Here is a 13,150-nt window from a genome sequence, read left to right on the forward strand (position 1 = left end):
CAGACCCCTTCTGCCGCCACACGTGACTCATGAGACCCTTCCAGTGGGGATAGCCATTGGTGCCGTTCACAGAGAGTCGGTCTGTCTCCAGGTTATTTCGTCTCCACACTACTCGGTGGTCTTGGGGTACCCCTGGCTCCAGAAGCATAATCCGACTTTCGATTGGAGATCGGCCGAGATCCTCTCGTGGTCACCGCAGTGTGGGGCTAGTTGCATCCATGGGCCTGTCAAGTTGCTGTGTACTTCCTCGGACTCTCTGTTGCCTCCTGAATACGAAGAGTACCGGGATGTATTCGATAAGGTGCGCGCGGTTGCCCTACCTCCGCACCGCCCATACGATTGTGCCATAGAGTTACAATCTGGTGCCGTTCCTCCTCGTGGCAAGGTCTATCCACTGTCGGTAGCGGAGAATGAGGCCATGGAGGAGTACGTGAGGGAGGCGCTTTCACGCGGACACATCCGCAAATCCTCGTCCCCGGCAGGGGCTGGATTTTTCTTTGTGAAAAAGAAGGGCGGTGAGTTGAGGCCTTGCATCGATTACAGGGGTCTCAATCGCATCACGATCAAGAACGCTTACCCGATACCCTTGATTTCCGAGCTGTTCGATCGCCTCAAAGGGGCCACGGTCTTTACCAAACTCGACCTGAGGGCGGCATATAACCTGGTAAGGATCAAGGCGGGCGATGAGTGGAAGACCGCGTTTAACACCAGGACCGGTCATTATGAATCCTTGGTTATGCCCTTTGGGTTGTGCAATGCGCCCGCAGTCTTCCAGGAATTCAACGATGTTTTCCGTGACCTGTTGCAGCAGTGTGTGGTGGTCTATTTGGATGACATCTTGGTATATTCTGAATCCATGGAGGCCCACATTATGGATGTCAGACGAGTGTTGCAACGGTTACGAGAGAACAGGCTGTTCGGTAAGCTTGAGAAATGCGAATTTCACCGATCCCAGGTAACCTTCTTAGGTTACATCATTTCCGCTGAGGGGTTCTCCATGGATCCTGAGAAGGTTTCGGCTGTCTTACAGTGGCCCCAGCCCAGTGGTCTTCGTGCCCTGCAGCGCTTTTTGGGCTTCGCCAATTATTATCGGAAGTTCATCAGGGACTTTTCTATGCTAGCCAAGCCTCTCACGGATCTGACCAGGAAGGGCAGTAACTTCCAGGTCTGGCCGCTCGAGGCCATCCGAGCTTTTGAGGCTCTAAAGTCCGCCTTTGTGTCGGCTCCGATTCTGTCGCATCCCAACCCTGGGTTGCCCTTTGTCCTCGAGGTGGACGCGTCTGAGACGAGAGTAGGCGCCTTTCTGTCTCAGCGTAGAACACCAGAGGGTCCTCTGCTTCCTTGTGGGTTTTACTCCCGGAAACTGTCTTCCGCGGAGTGCAACTATCAGATTGGTGACAGGGAGTTATTGGCCATCGTGCAGGCCCTTAAAGAATGGAGGCACTTGCTCGAGGGTTCGGTGGTTCCGGTTCTCATCCTGACGGACCACAAGAATCTGACCTACCTTTCTGAGGCCAAGAGATTGACACCACGTCAGGCCAGATGGGCTCTGTTCTTGTCACGTTTTAATTACGTGGTCTCCTACCTACCCGGTTCCAAGAACATCAGAGCGGATGCCTTATCACGGCAGTACTCCGAGCTGTCCGGGGAGGAGTCGATTCCGACTTCAGTCATACCTCCGAATCAAATCCTGGCCGCCATTCGCACCAGCCTGACCTCTCCCCTGGGTGAGCAGATTTTGGCGGCTCAATCTGGTGCTCCCTCTGGGAGACCCAACGGCAGATGTTTTGTGCCTGAGGAGTTGCGCACTCGGTTGTTGCGAACCTACCATAACTCCAAGGCCGCGGGGCATCCTGGAAAGAATCAGCTGTCCTGGGCTGTTTCACGTCTGTTCTGGTGGCCTTCTCTACGTTCCGACATCGCCGCATATGTAGCGGCATGCTCCGTTTGTGCCCAGAGTAAGTCCCCTCGGCACCTTCCGTTGGGCCTTTTGCAACCCATAGCCACCGGGGAGCGCCCATGGTCACACCTGGGGATGGATTTCATTGTGGACCTCCCTGCATCCCGAGGCCATACGGTCATTCTCATGATTGTGGATCGGTTTTCCAAAATGTGCCACTGTGTTCCTCTCAAGAAGTTACCCTCTGCACAAGAGTTGGCCACGATTTTCGCCAGGGAGGTCTTCCGGTTGCACGGTTTGCCCAGGGAGATTGTGTCGGATCGGGGGAGTCAGTTTGTGTCCAGGTTCTGGCGCGCCTTTTGCTCCCAGTTGGGGATTCATCTCTCTTTCTCCTCGGCCTACCACCCTCAGTCCAATGGGGCCGCAGAACGATCCAATCAGGCCTTGGAGCAATTCCTTCGTTGCTATGTCTCCGATCACCAAGACAATTGGGTTGACCTCCTGCCTTGGGCTGAGTTTGCCAGGAACACGGCGGTGAACTCTTCCTCTGGGACGTCTCCCTTCATGGCCAGTTATGGGTTCCAACCTGCCGTGTTACCGGAGGTATTCTCTCCCCAGGATATTCCGGCTGTGGAGGATCACCTTTCCGTCCTACGTGCTTCTTGGGTACAGATCCAGAGGTCCCTTGAGGTCTCTGCGCAGCGCCAGAGACTCCAGGCTGATCGCAGACGAGCGCCCGCTCCTTCCTACCAGGTCGGAGACCGTGTATGGTTGTCCACCCGCAACCTCAACCTTCGAGTGCCCACTCCCAAGCTGGCGCCTCGCTTTGTTGGTCCCTTCCGAGTGCTTCGCAGGGTAAACCCGGTAGCCTATGCCCTTGCGCTTCCTCCTGGCATGCGGATCTCCAACGTGTTTCATGTCTCCCTGTTGAAGCCATTGGTGTGTAATCGTTTCACTTCCTCGGTTCCTCGGCCTCGTCCGGTCCAAGTGGGCAATCGTGAGGAGTATGAGGTGAGCAATATCCTGGACTCACGCCTGGTCCGCGGTCGGTTGCAGTTTTTGGTCCATTGGCGTGGTTATGGTCCAGAGGAGCGTTCCTGGGTTCCCTCCGCAGATGTCCATGCTCCTGCCTTGCTCCGAGCCTTCCACGCACGCTTCCCTCAGAAACCGTTCCTTACTCCGCGGAGGAGGGGCCCTTGAGGGGGAGGTACTGTCATGGTCTTACCTTCTTGCTGTTCTCCTTCGTTTGACATGTGCTGGCGGCCATCTTGGTTTCTGGGTTTCTTGTAGCCTCCCACCCTGCGGCTTCTCCTTCCCACTGGGAGGAGCTGGATGCCTAGCTCATATATATAGGAGGTCTGTGGCTTCAGTTCCTTGCTTGGTCCTCCTGTGTGCACATGCTTCTAAGACTGCTGCTGCTTCTGGTTCCTGATCCTGGCCTCGTCTGACTACCCCGCTGGTTCCTGATCCTGGCTTCGTCTGACTACCCTTCTGGTTCCTGATCCTGGCTTCGTCTGACTACCCTTCTGGTTCCTGACCTCTGGCTTCGCAAGACCCTGCTCCGGTTTAGCCATCCGTTTGGACTTTTGCTTACAGCTTGATTTGCAATAAAGCCTTCTTATTTCCACGTATCTCTTGTTGTATGTCTGGTTCATGGTTGCTTGACAAAATGTGAGCAAATTACCCGTTTGGAATCGCAAATTGAGTTTCTAAACGGGCGAGTTTTAACACTGAGAGGTGTTAACAATTTGGAAAAGAGTTTGCTGCTCACTGAACAAGCACTCTATGGGGTAGATGAGGGGGAGATTGAAAGCGAGGAGGCTGAGGAAAGTGAGGTAGCTAACTGGGTAACAGTTAGAAAGCGGGGTAGAGTGCCAGGGAGGCTAGCCCTGATCTGTCACACCCCAACAAGTTTGCAAGGTTGGCAGATGAGGGGGATGTCAGTCCAGGGACAGCACTGCTGCAGCCGGACACTTCCTCTGCCAGTCAGGGGAATGTCAGCTCCAGTAAGCAGGAGAGCAGGGCAGGGCAGACAGGTGCTGGTAGTGGGAGACTCTATTATTAGGGGTACAGATAGGGCGATCTGTCACAAAGACCGGGATCGTCGAACATGTGCTGTCTTCCTGGCGCTCGAGTTCAACACATCGTGGATCGGGTTGACAGATTACTGGGAGGAGTTGGAGAAGATCCAGCGGTCATGGTCCATATCGGAACCAATGACAAAGTTAGAGGAAGGTGAAGAGTCCTTAAAAATGATTTTAGGGATTTAGGTCAAAAGCTTAGGGCAAGGACCTCAAAGGTAGTGTTTTCCGAAATCCTGTCTGTACCACACAAGAAAGGCAGTGGGAGATTAGGGAGGTTAACAAGTGGCTCAAGAACTGGTGTAGGAAGGAGGGTTTTGGGTTCCTGGAGAAGTAGGCCAAATTCTCTATCGTAGGGACGGGCTGCACCTCAATGGGGAAGGGGCAGGTGTGTTGGGGGGGAAAGATGGCTAGAAGGTTGGAGGAGTGTTCAAACTAGGGACTAGGAGAGAGGGTAATTGCGTTATAGATTGGGAAGATAGTGCAGATAGAGACCGGGGGAAAGGTAGTGGGACTGGGGGAGGAATGGAGGGAGGGACTGTTCAGAAGGAAAGGTGTAGGGTAAGGCTCCTTTCACACTAGCGTTCGTCGGTCCGCTCGTGAGCTCCGTTTGAAGGAGCTCACGAGCGGACCCGAACGCCTCCGTCCAGCCCTGATGCAGTCTGAATGGAGCGGATCCGCTCAGACTGCATCAGTCTGGCGGCGTTCAGCCTCCGCTCCGCTCGCCTCCGCACGGCCAGGCGGACAGCTGAACGCTGTTTGCAGCGTTCAGCTGTCCGCCTGGCCGTGCGGAGGCGAGCGGATCCGTTCAGACTTACAATGTAAGTCAATGGGAACGGATCCGCTTGAAGATGACACCATATGGCTCAATCTTCAAGCGGATCCGTCCCCCATTGACTTTACATTGAAAGTCTGAACGGATCCGCTCAGGCATCTTGCGCACTTAGACATTTTTCTAAGTTATTAATGCAGACGGATCCGTACTGAACGGAGCCTCCGTCTGCATTAATATGATCGGATCCGTTCAGAACGGATCCGATCAAGCGCTAGTGTGAAAGTAGCCTAAAAAATATACATAAACCTCTTAATTGTATGTATACTAATGCCAGAAGCCTGACTAATAAAACTGGGGAACAGGAATTAGTGATGTGTGAGGAGAACTATGACATAGTGGGAATAACTGAGACATGGTTGGATGATAGCTATGACTGGGTGGTTAATGTACAGGGTTACAGTGTGTTTAGAAAGGATTGTCAAAAACGGAGAGGGGGAGGGGTCTACCTTTATATAAATTCATGTCTAAAGCCCAAAGTCCGTGAAGATATAAGTGAGGGACATGAACATGTGGAGTCACTGTGGGTAGAAATACATGGAGGCAAAAATAATAAAAAATACTAATAGGAGTTTATTATAAACCACCTAATATAACCACAAAAAATCTACTACTAAATGAGATAGACAAGGCGGCAAATCATAATGAGGTCGTTACTTCAACTACCCAGATATAGACTGGGAAACTGAAACCTGTACATCTTATAAAGGAAACAGGTTCTTGGCAATAACCAAAGACAATTAACTTTCCCAATTGGTTCAGAACCCGAATAGAGGGATGGCCATGACTTAGTATTAACCAATAGACCTGACAGAACAACAGATGTGCAGGTCGGGGGACACCTGGGAAATAGTGACCATAAAGTAATAATCTTCCAATTATCCTTCAAACTAGCGTTTCTACAGGGAGGAACAAAAATACCAAACTTCAAAAAAGCTAACTTTTGCCAACTAAGAGAGGCCATAGGCGTAACTAACTAGGACAAAGTCCGTAAAAATAAAAAATACAGCTACAAAATGGTATATTTTTAAAAGCATCCTAAAATCTAATTGTGAGAGGTACATACCTTATAGGAATAAAGGGTTAAGGAACAAGAAGAAACCAATGTGGATAAATAAAACTGTAAAGAAAGCAATACATGACAAAAAGAAAGCATTTAAATGGAGTCTGTCATCAAAGTTTCAACTTTTTAACCATTCCCATAGCTTTCTAGCAGCCTTACAGTTAATAAAAACTTTACCTTTATGAGCAATCTTGGACTTCATAAAACTGGCAAAAAACAACTTAGTAGCATATGCAAATGAGGGCTCGCAAGTGCCCAGGGGCAGCGTTACCCTCGTAGGTGCCCAGCTAGCTCAGCCTTATTGTCGCTTCCCCCTGCCCATTCTTTCCCTCTGCCCGCCCATCCTTTCTCTCTGACCGCCCATCTACTTACTTCTTGTTTCGCCGAGATCCCGCCCCTGCGCACTCAGTCCGTCGGCCGGCGCATGCGCACTGCGATGCCCATTCCTTATACGGCATCACGGTAACGGCGTGAAAACACCACAAAGGAGGCTGTCCATCGGCGCATGCGCATTAATTACTGTGATGCCGTACAAGGAATGGACATCGCAGTGCGCGTGCGCCGGCCGACTGACTGAGTGCGCAGGCGCGGGATCTCTGCGAAACAAGAAGTAAGTAGATGGGCGGTCAGAGGGAAAGGATGGGCGGTCAGAGGGAAAGAATGGGCGTCAGAGGGAAAGAATGGGCGGGGGGAAGCGACAATAAGGCTGAGCTAGCTGGGCACCTACGAGGGTAACGCACCTACGAGGGTAACGCACTTGCGAGCCCTCATTTGCATATGCTACTAATGTAGTTTTTGCTCATAAAGGTAACGTTTTTATTAACTGTAAGGCTGCTAGAAAGCTATGGGAAGGGTTAAAAAGGTGAAACTTTGATGACAGACTCCCTATAAATCAGTAAAACAGGAGGATAGCGAGGAAGCACTGAAAAACTATAAGGAAAAAAATTGAATATGTAAAAAACAAATAAAAGTCGCCAAACTAGAGACCGAGAGATGAATTGCCAAGAGAGCAAAACTAACCCTAAAATGTTCTTCAATTATATAAATGGTAAAAAGTATAAATCTGAAGGTGTCGGCCCTCTACAGAGCAATGAGGGGGGAAGTTGCAGAGAGCGATGAGGAGAAAGCAAAGCTATTAAATATTTTTTTTCCCACTGTATTCACTGAGGAAAATAAACTGTCAGATGAAATGCAGAATGTAAAAATAAATTCCCCATTAAAAGTGCCCTTTCTGACCCAGGAAGAAGTACAACAGTGACTTAAAAAGATTAAAATAGACAAATCGCCGGGACCAGATGGCATACACCCCCATGTCCTAAGAGAATTAAGAAATGTCATAGTCAGACCATTATTTCTGATATTTACAGACTCTGTACTGACAGGGAGTGTTCCACAGGATTGGCGCATAGCAAATGTGGTGCCAATATTCAAAAAGGATTCAAAAACAGGCGACATAAATATATCAGGGGACAGTATAGAGATCTATCCCATCATCTATTTATCCCCAGGACTGTGACTGTGACGAGGGGACATCCTCTGCGTCTGGAGGAAAGAAGGTTTGTACACAAACATAGCAGTGAGACTATGGAACTCTCTGTCTGAGGAGGTGGTGATGGTGAGTACAAAAAAAAAGAATTCAAGAGGGGCCTGGATGTATTTTTGGAGTGTAATAATATTACAGGCTATAGCTACTAGAGAGGGGTCATTGATCCAAGAAGTTATTCTGATTGCCTGATTGGAGTCGGGAAGGAATTTTTTCCCCCTTAATTTTTTCCCCCTTAATTTTTTCCCCCTTAATTTTTTCCCCCTTAAGTACACAATCCCCACGGATTTACAGTTAACAAATGATCTAATAAAAAACGATCTATCGGTGGTGCTTCACCTTTACGTATGTATCTGCTGAATTTGCAAGAACCACATGGGAAGGTGCCATCCAAGTTGTTCTGTAACCATATTTGTTGACTAGGCCCTTGATATAAACTATGAACAAGTCAATCCTGTAGATTTTGACTCCAGCAGTAAGCGATGGCAGGATGCACAGGAACAATGCTACTAATATCTGGATCACTTCGCAGAATATCCCAATTCTCAGATAATATCTGCCTTACTTCCTTATGCGCTTTGTCATAAGTCCCAATAATTCTGAGTGTATTATCCTGCTGTTCCCTTGTTTTTGGGTATTGCAGTTAACGATTCACACTCAGTGAGTGCTGGAAGGCCTTTTTTTTAACATATTGGGTATAACTGCGATCAGTAAATCTTTGTTGCAGGTCCCTGGCTGCATGTCTAAAATCAGAAATTTGAGAACAATTTCTTTGGACTTTCAGGTATTGCCCTTTGGGTATACCTCTTTTAAGGGTTACCGGATGTCCACTTTACCCTGCTCATGAATTTCTGATGCGAAGACCAGGCCAAGCTGATTCACATTAAGGACTGCAACAAATTCCTGAAATTGAATCTTACTGCCACGCCATAGGATCAGTACATCATCGATGTACCTGATCCATAACAGGATCTGAGATGTAAAGGGCTCAAGGGCATCGCTGAATACAATTTCTCTCTCCCACCAGCCCAGGTAGAGATTGGCAAAGGTTGGGGCACATGGGCTTCCCAATGCCACTCCCCTGAGCTGGTGGAAGATCTGAGAAATCAAAAATAAACACATTATGTGTAAGCACGAACTCAAGGAGCTCCATAACCAACAGACTATGCCGTACCAGATGTTGCCCCCTTTGCTGCAAAAGGGTGAGTACCGCTCTACAGCCCAACTCATGGGGAATTGAGCTGTAGAGGGCCTCAACTGTTAGCTATTGAATTATTTAGTGTGATAAAGGGGAATGGCAGGCTTCCTTTCAGGGAACATCAATACTGAGGAATGGATTCTGATAGATATATGTATATGTATAATGATTCTGTGATCATTGGATTTGTACAATGTAACTGACTGATAAATCAAAATGAATAAAAATTTGGTTTAAAAAAAAAAATACTGAGGAATGGATGGGTGATTCAAATATTTTTTTTTATGAAAAACAGTTACCCACGTCCTATCAATCGCAAAGTATTTCCACTTCATTTAAACAATTGACACACATATATAAGAACTTTATTTGGTCCTGGTGGGAGGCCCAGTCCCTGGAAAATTATATTAAGAACAAGATAGTCCACAGAGGTTTACGTAATCCTATAACTCCATCAGCTCATTTAAAATCAAATGAGTTTATAAAAAAAATGGGAAAAGGAGTCTATTGATTCTTCACTTAGGCTGATGAAGTTGCTTCTTGCTGAGGAGAAAGTGGTCCTTTCGACTACTGAAACTGAACTAAAAGAGAGTATTGAGCAGATTAAGAAGTTCAATACACACACTGAGTTTAGTAGAAAAGAATTTAATCTCCAACTAGCAATTGAAAGATATACTGCACAGCTTAAGGAAAAAAAGCACCTGTTATTTAATATGGATATAAAAGACCTCAAAGAGGGGAGGTTATTTGATTACAGTACCAAACACACGGATGCTCTGGAGTTGGACACGGACGTGTCCTCATCCGAGTGTGAGACTGAACTTGATCAGGACAGAACGAACAATCTCTTAGACGACCACAAGGTGCTAGAGGTAGAAGCAGAAGAGGACGTGGTAGTAGAAATTTTAGAGACAACACTCCCCCAATGTCTCAATACCTGCTGAGAAACAAGAAATAAGTTGGTTAGGTCAGACCGGCGATTTACAAATAGTGAATTTTTCATCACGTGTTTTATGTGACCTTGAAATGCAAGTTCTCCAAAGAGGCCTCTCTTTTGTACCCATCCAGGGATTTAATTTCTTTGGATGGGTAAAGAATATATACCTCTTTGCATGGAGATTAAAGTGGTGTAAATTCTTTATGACGAATGAGCGCCGTGAATGTAAGGAGCTGGGAATTGAACCCCAAGACCTCCCTGATGTCCAATTACTTGTGTACCTTTATTCTGAGAGTACGCGTGAAGAGGGAGATGGTCCATTTACCGCTTTGAGACCACCCTCTAGGAAACTTCCTCCTATTGGGGATACTACACCAGTGGACACATTTGTGTCAATTGTTACTAATAAATTGCGTTCCTTAGAAATGCACACAAGGGGCCCAGACAATTTGGATAGGGATGAGAGCGAGGCATTGAGAAGGCTTCAGCAGGACTGTGATATCATATTAAAACCATAGGATAAGGGTGATAACATTGTTATTCTGAGACATGAGTTATATAAAAAAATGTGTTCCAGAATTTTGAGCGATACACAAACATACAGAAAGTTGCAATCTGATCCCACACTGATTTTTAAAAAAGAGTTATCACAGATCCTACAAAGAGCCCTTGATACCAACTTGATTAATAAAGCTGAATTTGCCTTTCTACGTCCAGAATTCCCTGTTTTGGCTGCATTTTATAGTCTTCCTAAGTTGCATAATGGGACGAACCCCCTAAAAGGTAGGCCAATTGTGTCAGGCGTAGGGAGTTTGACTGCTAACATCAGCATCTACTTAGACACCATTTTGAGACCATTTGTGGCTAGTTTGCGCAAGGGACACAATGTATGTTCTTCGCCAATAACATCCACTGTGAAGGGGGCACTAGCCTGGATGTTGAGGCCCTCTACAGCTCAATTCCCCATAAGTTGGGCTGTCGAGTGGTACTCACGTTTTTGCAGCAAAGGGGGCAACATCTGTTGGTCATGGAGCTCCTTGAGTTTGTGCTTACACATAATATGTTTATTTTTGATTCTCAGATCTTCCACCAACTCAGGGGAGTGGCGATGGGGAGCCGATGTGCCCCTACCTTTGCCAATCTCTACCTGGGTTGGTGGGAGAGAGGAATTGTATTCAGCGATGCCCTTGAGCCCTTTACATCTCAGATCCTGTTATGGATCAGGTACATCGATGATGTACTGATCCTATGGCGCGGCAGTAAGATTCAATTTCAGGAATTTGTTGCAGTCCTTAATGTGAATCAGCTTGGCCTGGTCTTCACATCAGAAATTCATGAGAAGTGTATATCATTTCTGGACCTTTAAATTTCCATCAATTAATTTGGTCACATTGATACGAGTATTTTTCAAAAATCTACTGCCACGAATAACCTCCTACGGTAGCAAATGGACATCCGGTAACCCTTAAAAGAGGTATACCCAAAGGGCAATACCTGAGGGTCCAAAGAAATTGTTCTCAAATTTCTGATTTTAGACATGCAGCCAGGGACCTGCAACAAAGATTTACTGATCGCACAAAATCGACAGCATCGACTTGTTCATAGTTTATATCAAGGGTTTAGCCAACAAATATGGTTACAGAACAACTTGGTTGGTACCTTCCCATGTGGTTCTTGCAAATTCTGCAGATACATACGTAGGGGTAAATCTTTTACAGGCAGCACCACTGACAGATCGTTTTTTATTAGACCATTTGTTAACTGTTAATCCGTGGTGGCTGTGTACCTAATGTCGTGTGTCTGTGGGATTAAATACGTTGGTAAAACCAAACGCGAATTGCACAACGTATTGGCGAACATATCTCGGATATAGCCAAATTGAATGACACACCGGTAGCCCACCACATCCGTGAGTGCCATGATGGCAAAGTTGAATAGGACAATTTTCAGGGCATTGAATTGATAAAAAGGTCGCCGAGAGGTGGCAACTGGGACTTGTTACTGTTTCAAAAGAAAGCTCAGTGGATATATAGGTGAAATACAACCAAACCTATGGGTCTGAATGATTCTCTCTCATTCACATCATTCATTTAGATATTCACTCAATTTAATTGCCTTTCAGTTATTTGCGTGATTTTGCTTTCCCTATGTACTGTATCCGGGGACGATGGTTTATCATCGTCCCTGTTGTTTTCATTAGGGTTTAAATGGGATGTGTTTCTATATATATATATATATATATATATATATATTTGCATTGTATGTTCTTTTACCTGTAGCATCACCGAGATATTCCCTATATGATGGATTCCCCAATCTTTATGTATAGCCGCCTTGTAAGTTCGCCATGTTTACTTAGTTACCTTTGGTACTGCCCCCGTTATGTGATGACACTCATAGGGTGGTTTTGCAGGCATATGAGTAAGGCGTTTTCCCCATCCGACTGGCAGGCCGTCCTTTGTCGCGCCCAGGGAGGCGGGGTGTAGCCCCTTTAAACTCTGGAGCTCACGTGGCCGCGAGGCTGCCATCGTAGAACCGATGCTCCAACCCCAGTATCAACAACTGGGCAGAATATTGTTGCACAATCACCTAAACTGTGCGTCTTATAGCAATAGGCTCCTGAGGAAGTGCCGAGTCTATGCAGGCACGGAAATGCGTCGAGCCAATTATAGAAAGCTGGACACATTTCTGAGCTATATGTAATAACTGCCTCATACAATGCGAGGCACACTGTTAGATGATAACAGTCACTTGTAAGGGCAGCATTAAGTGACCGGCTGGTCACTTAAAATCATAGGCAGCGTGTGGGATAACTGTGTCCTATGATAGCTGTCTGGGGGCACACTATTGACCCTGATGAGTCAGCCCTCAGTGACCTCTTATATTAGTGGAGGTGTATGTAATGGATTAGTGAGCGCAAGTAGAGTACAGTACTTCATATATCTGCACATCGCTCCATCCATTGACATGTCTGTACGGTAATCTATATGTATTCAGCTATATGTATTCAGCCATATGTACTCAGCCATACAACGGATACGCCTCTTTAAGCCTGGTTATTTATAACTGGGGTTATTCCATATATTTTTAAACATTCTTTATCAATAAAGATTTATTATTTTGATTTTTAACGTTCCCATCAGGCTAGTTAATCTAAAACCCAAGAGGACAGAAAAAGCATCATATGTAGTATGCTGTATACTTGTAGCTAATGTATTGTTGCTATATTTCTTCATTGATTTTCTTCTGTTTATTGAAGGGACAAGTGACCCATATGTCAAGTTTAAAATTGGAGGAAAAGAGGTTTTTCGAAGCAAGACAATACACAAGAACCTTAACCCTGTTTGGGAAGACAAAGTTTCCTTGCTAATTGAAAATCTTAAAGAATCTTTGTATGTCAAGGTAAGGATTTATTTCAGCAGATTGGTAGTTAAAAAAAAGTCATACTGACTAGTCAATTGTAATGCCTTATACCTATTACTTGTGTACCAGTCAATTTTTATTAAGCCCAGCCCTGGTGCATTTCATGACATACAGCTGAAAACACAGTGCGTGTGTGGGTAAATAAATCAGTTTTGTTCTGCTAACCCCGTGGT

General features: G+C 46.2%; 1 protein-coding gene across 2 annotated transcripts in view; it reads left to right on the top strand.

Annotated features, from left to right (window-relative positions):
* Positions 1-13,150, top strand: part of MCTP1 (multiple C2 and transmembrane domain containing 1) — a 1,090,031-nt gene that overhangs the window by 517,996 nt on the left and 558,885 nt on the right. For both annotated transcript variants that reach the window (XM_044276001.1, XM_044276002.1), the window contains exon 3: positions 12,814-12,956. In XM_044276001.1, coding sequence (XP_044131936.1) covers positions 12,814-12,956 — 143 coding nt within the window. The remainder of the gene's footprint in view (positions 1-12,813; positions 12,957-13,150) is intronic.

Source organism: Bufo gargarizans, chromosome 1, assembly GCF_014858855.1.
Source record: "Bufo gargarizans isolate SCDJY-AF-19 chromosome 1, ASM1485885v1, whole genome shotgun sequence".
Classification (NCBI taxonomy): Eukaryota; Metazoa; Chordata; class Amphibia; order Anura; family Bufonidae; genus Bufo; species Bufo gargarizans.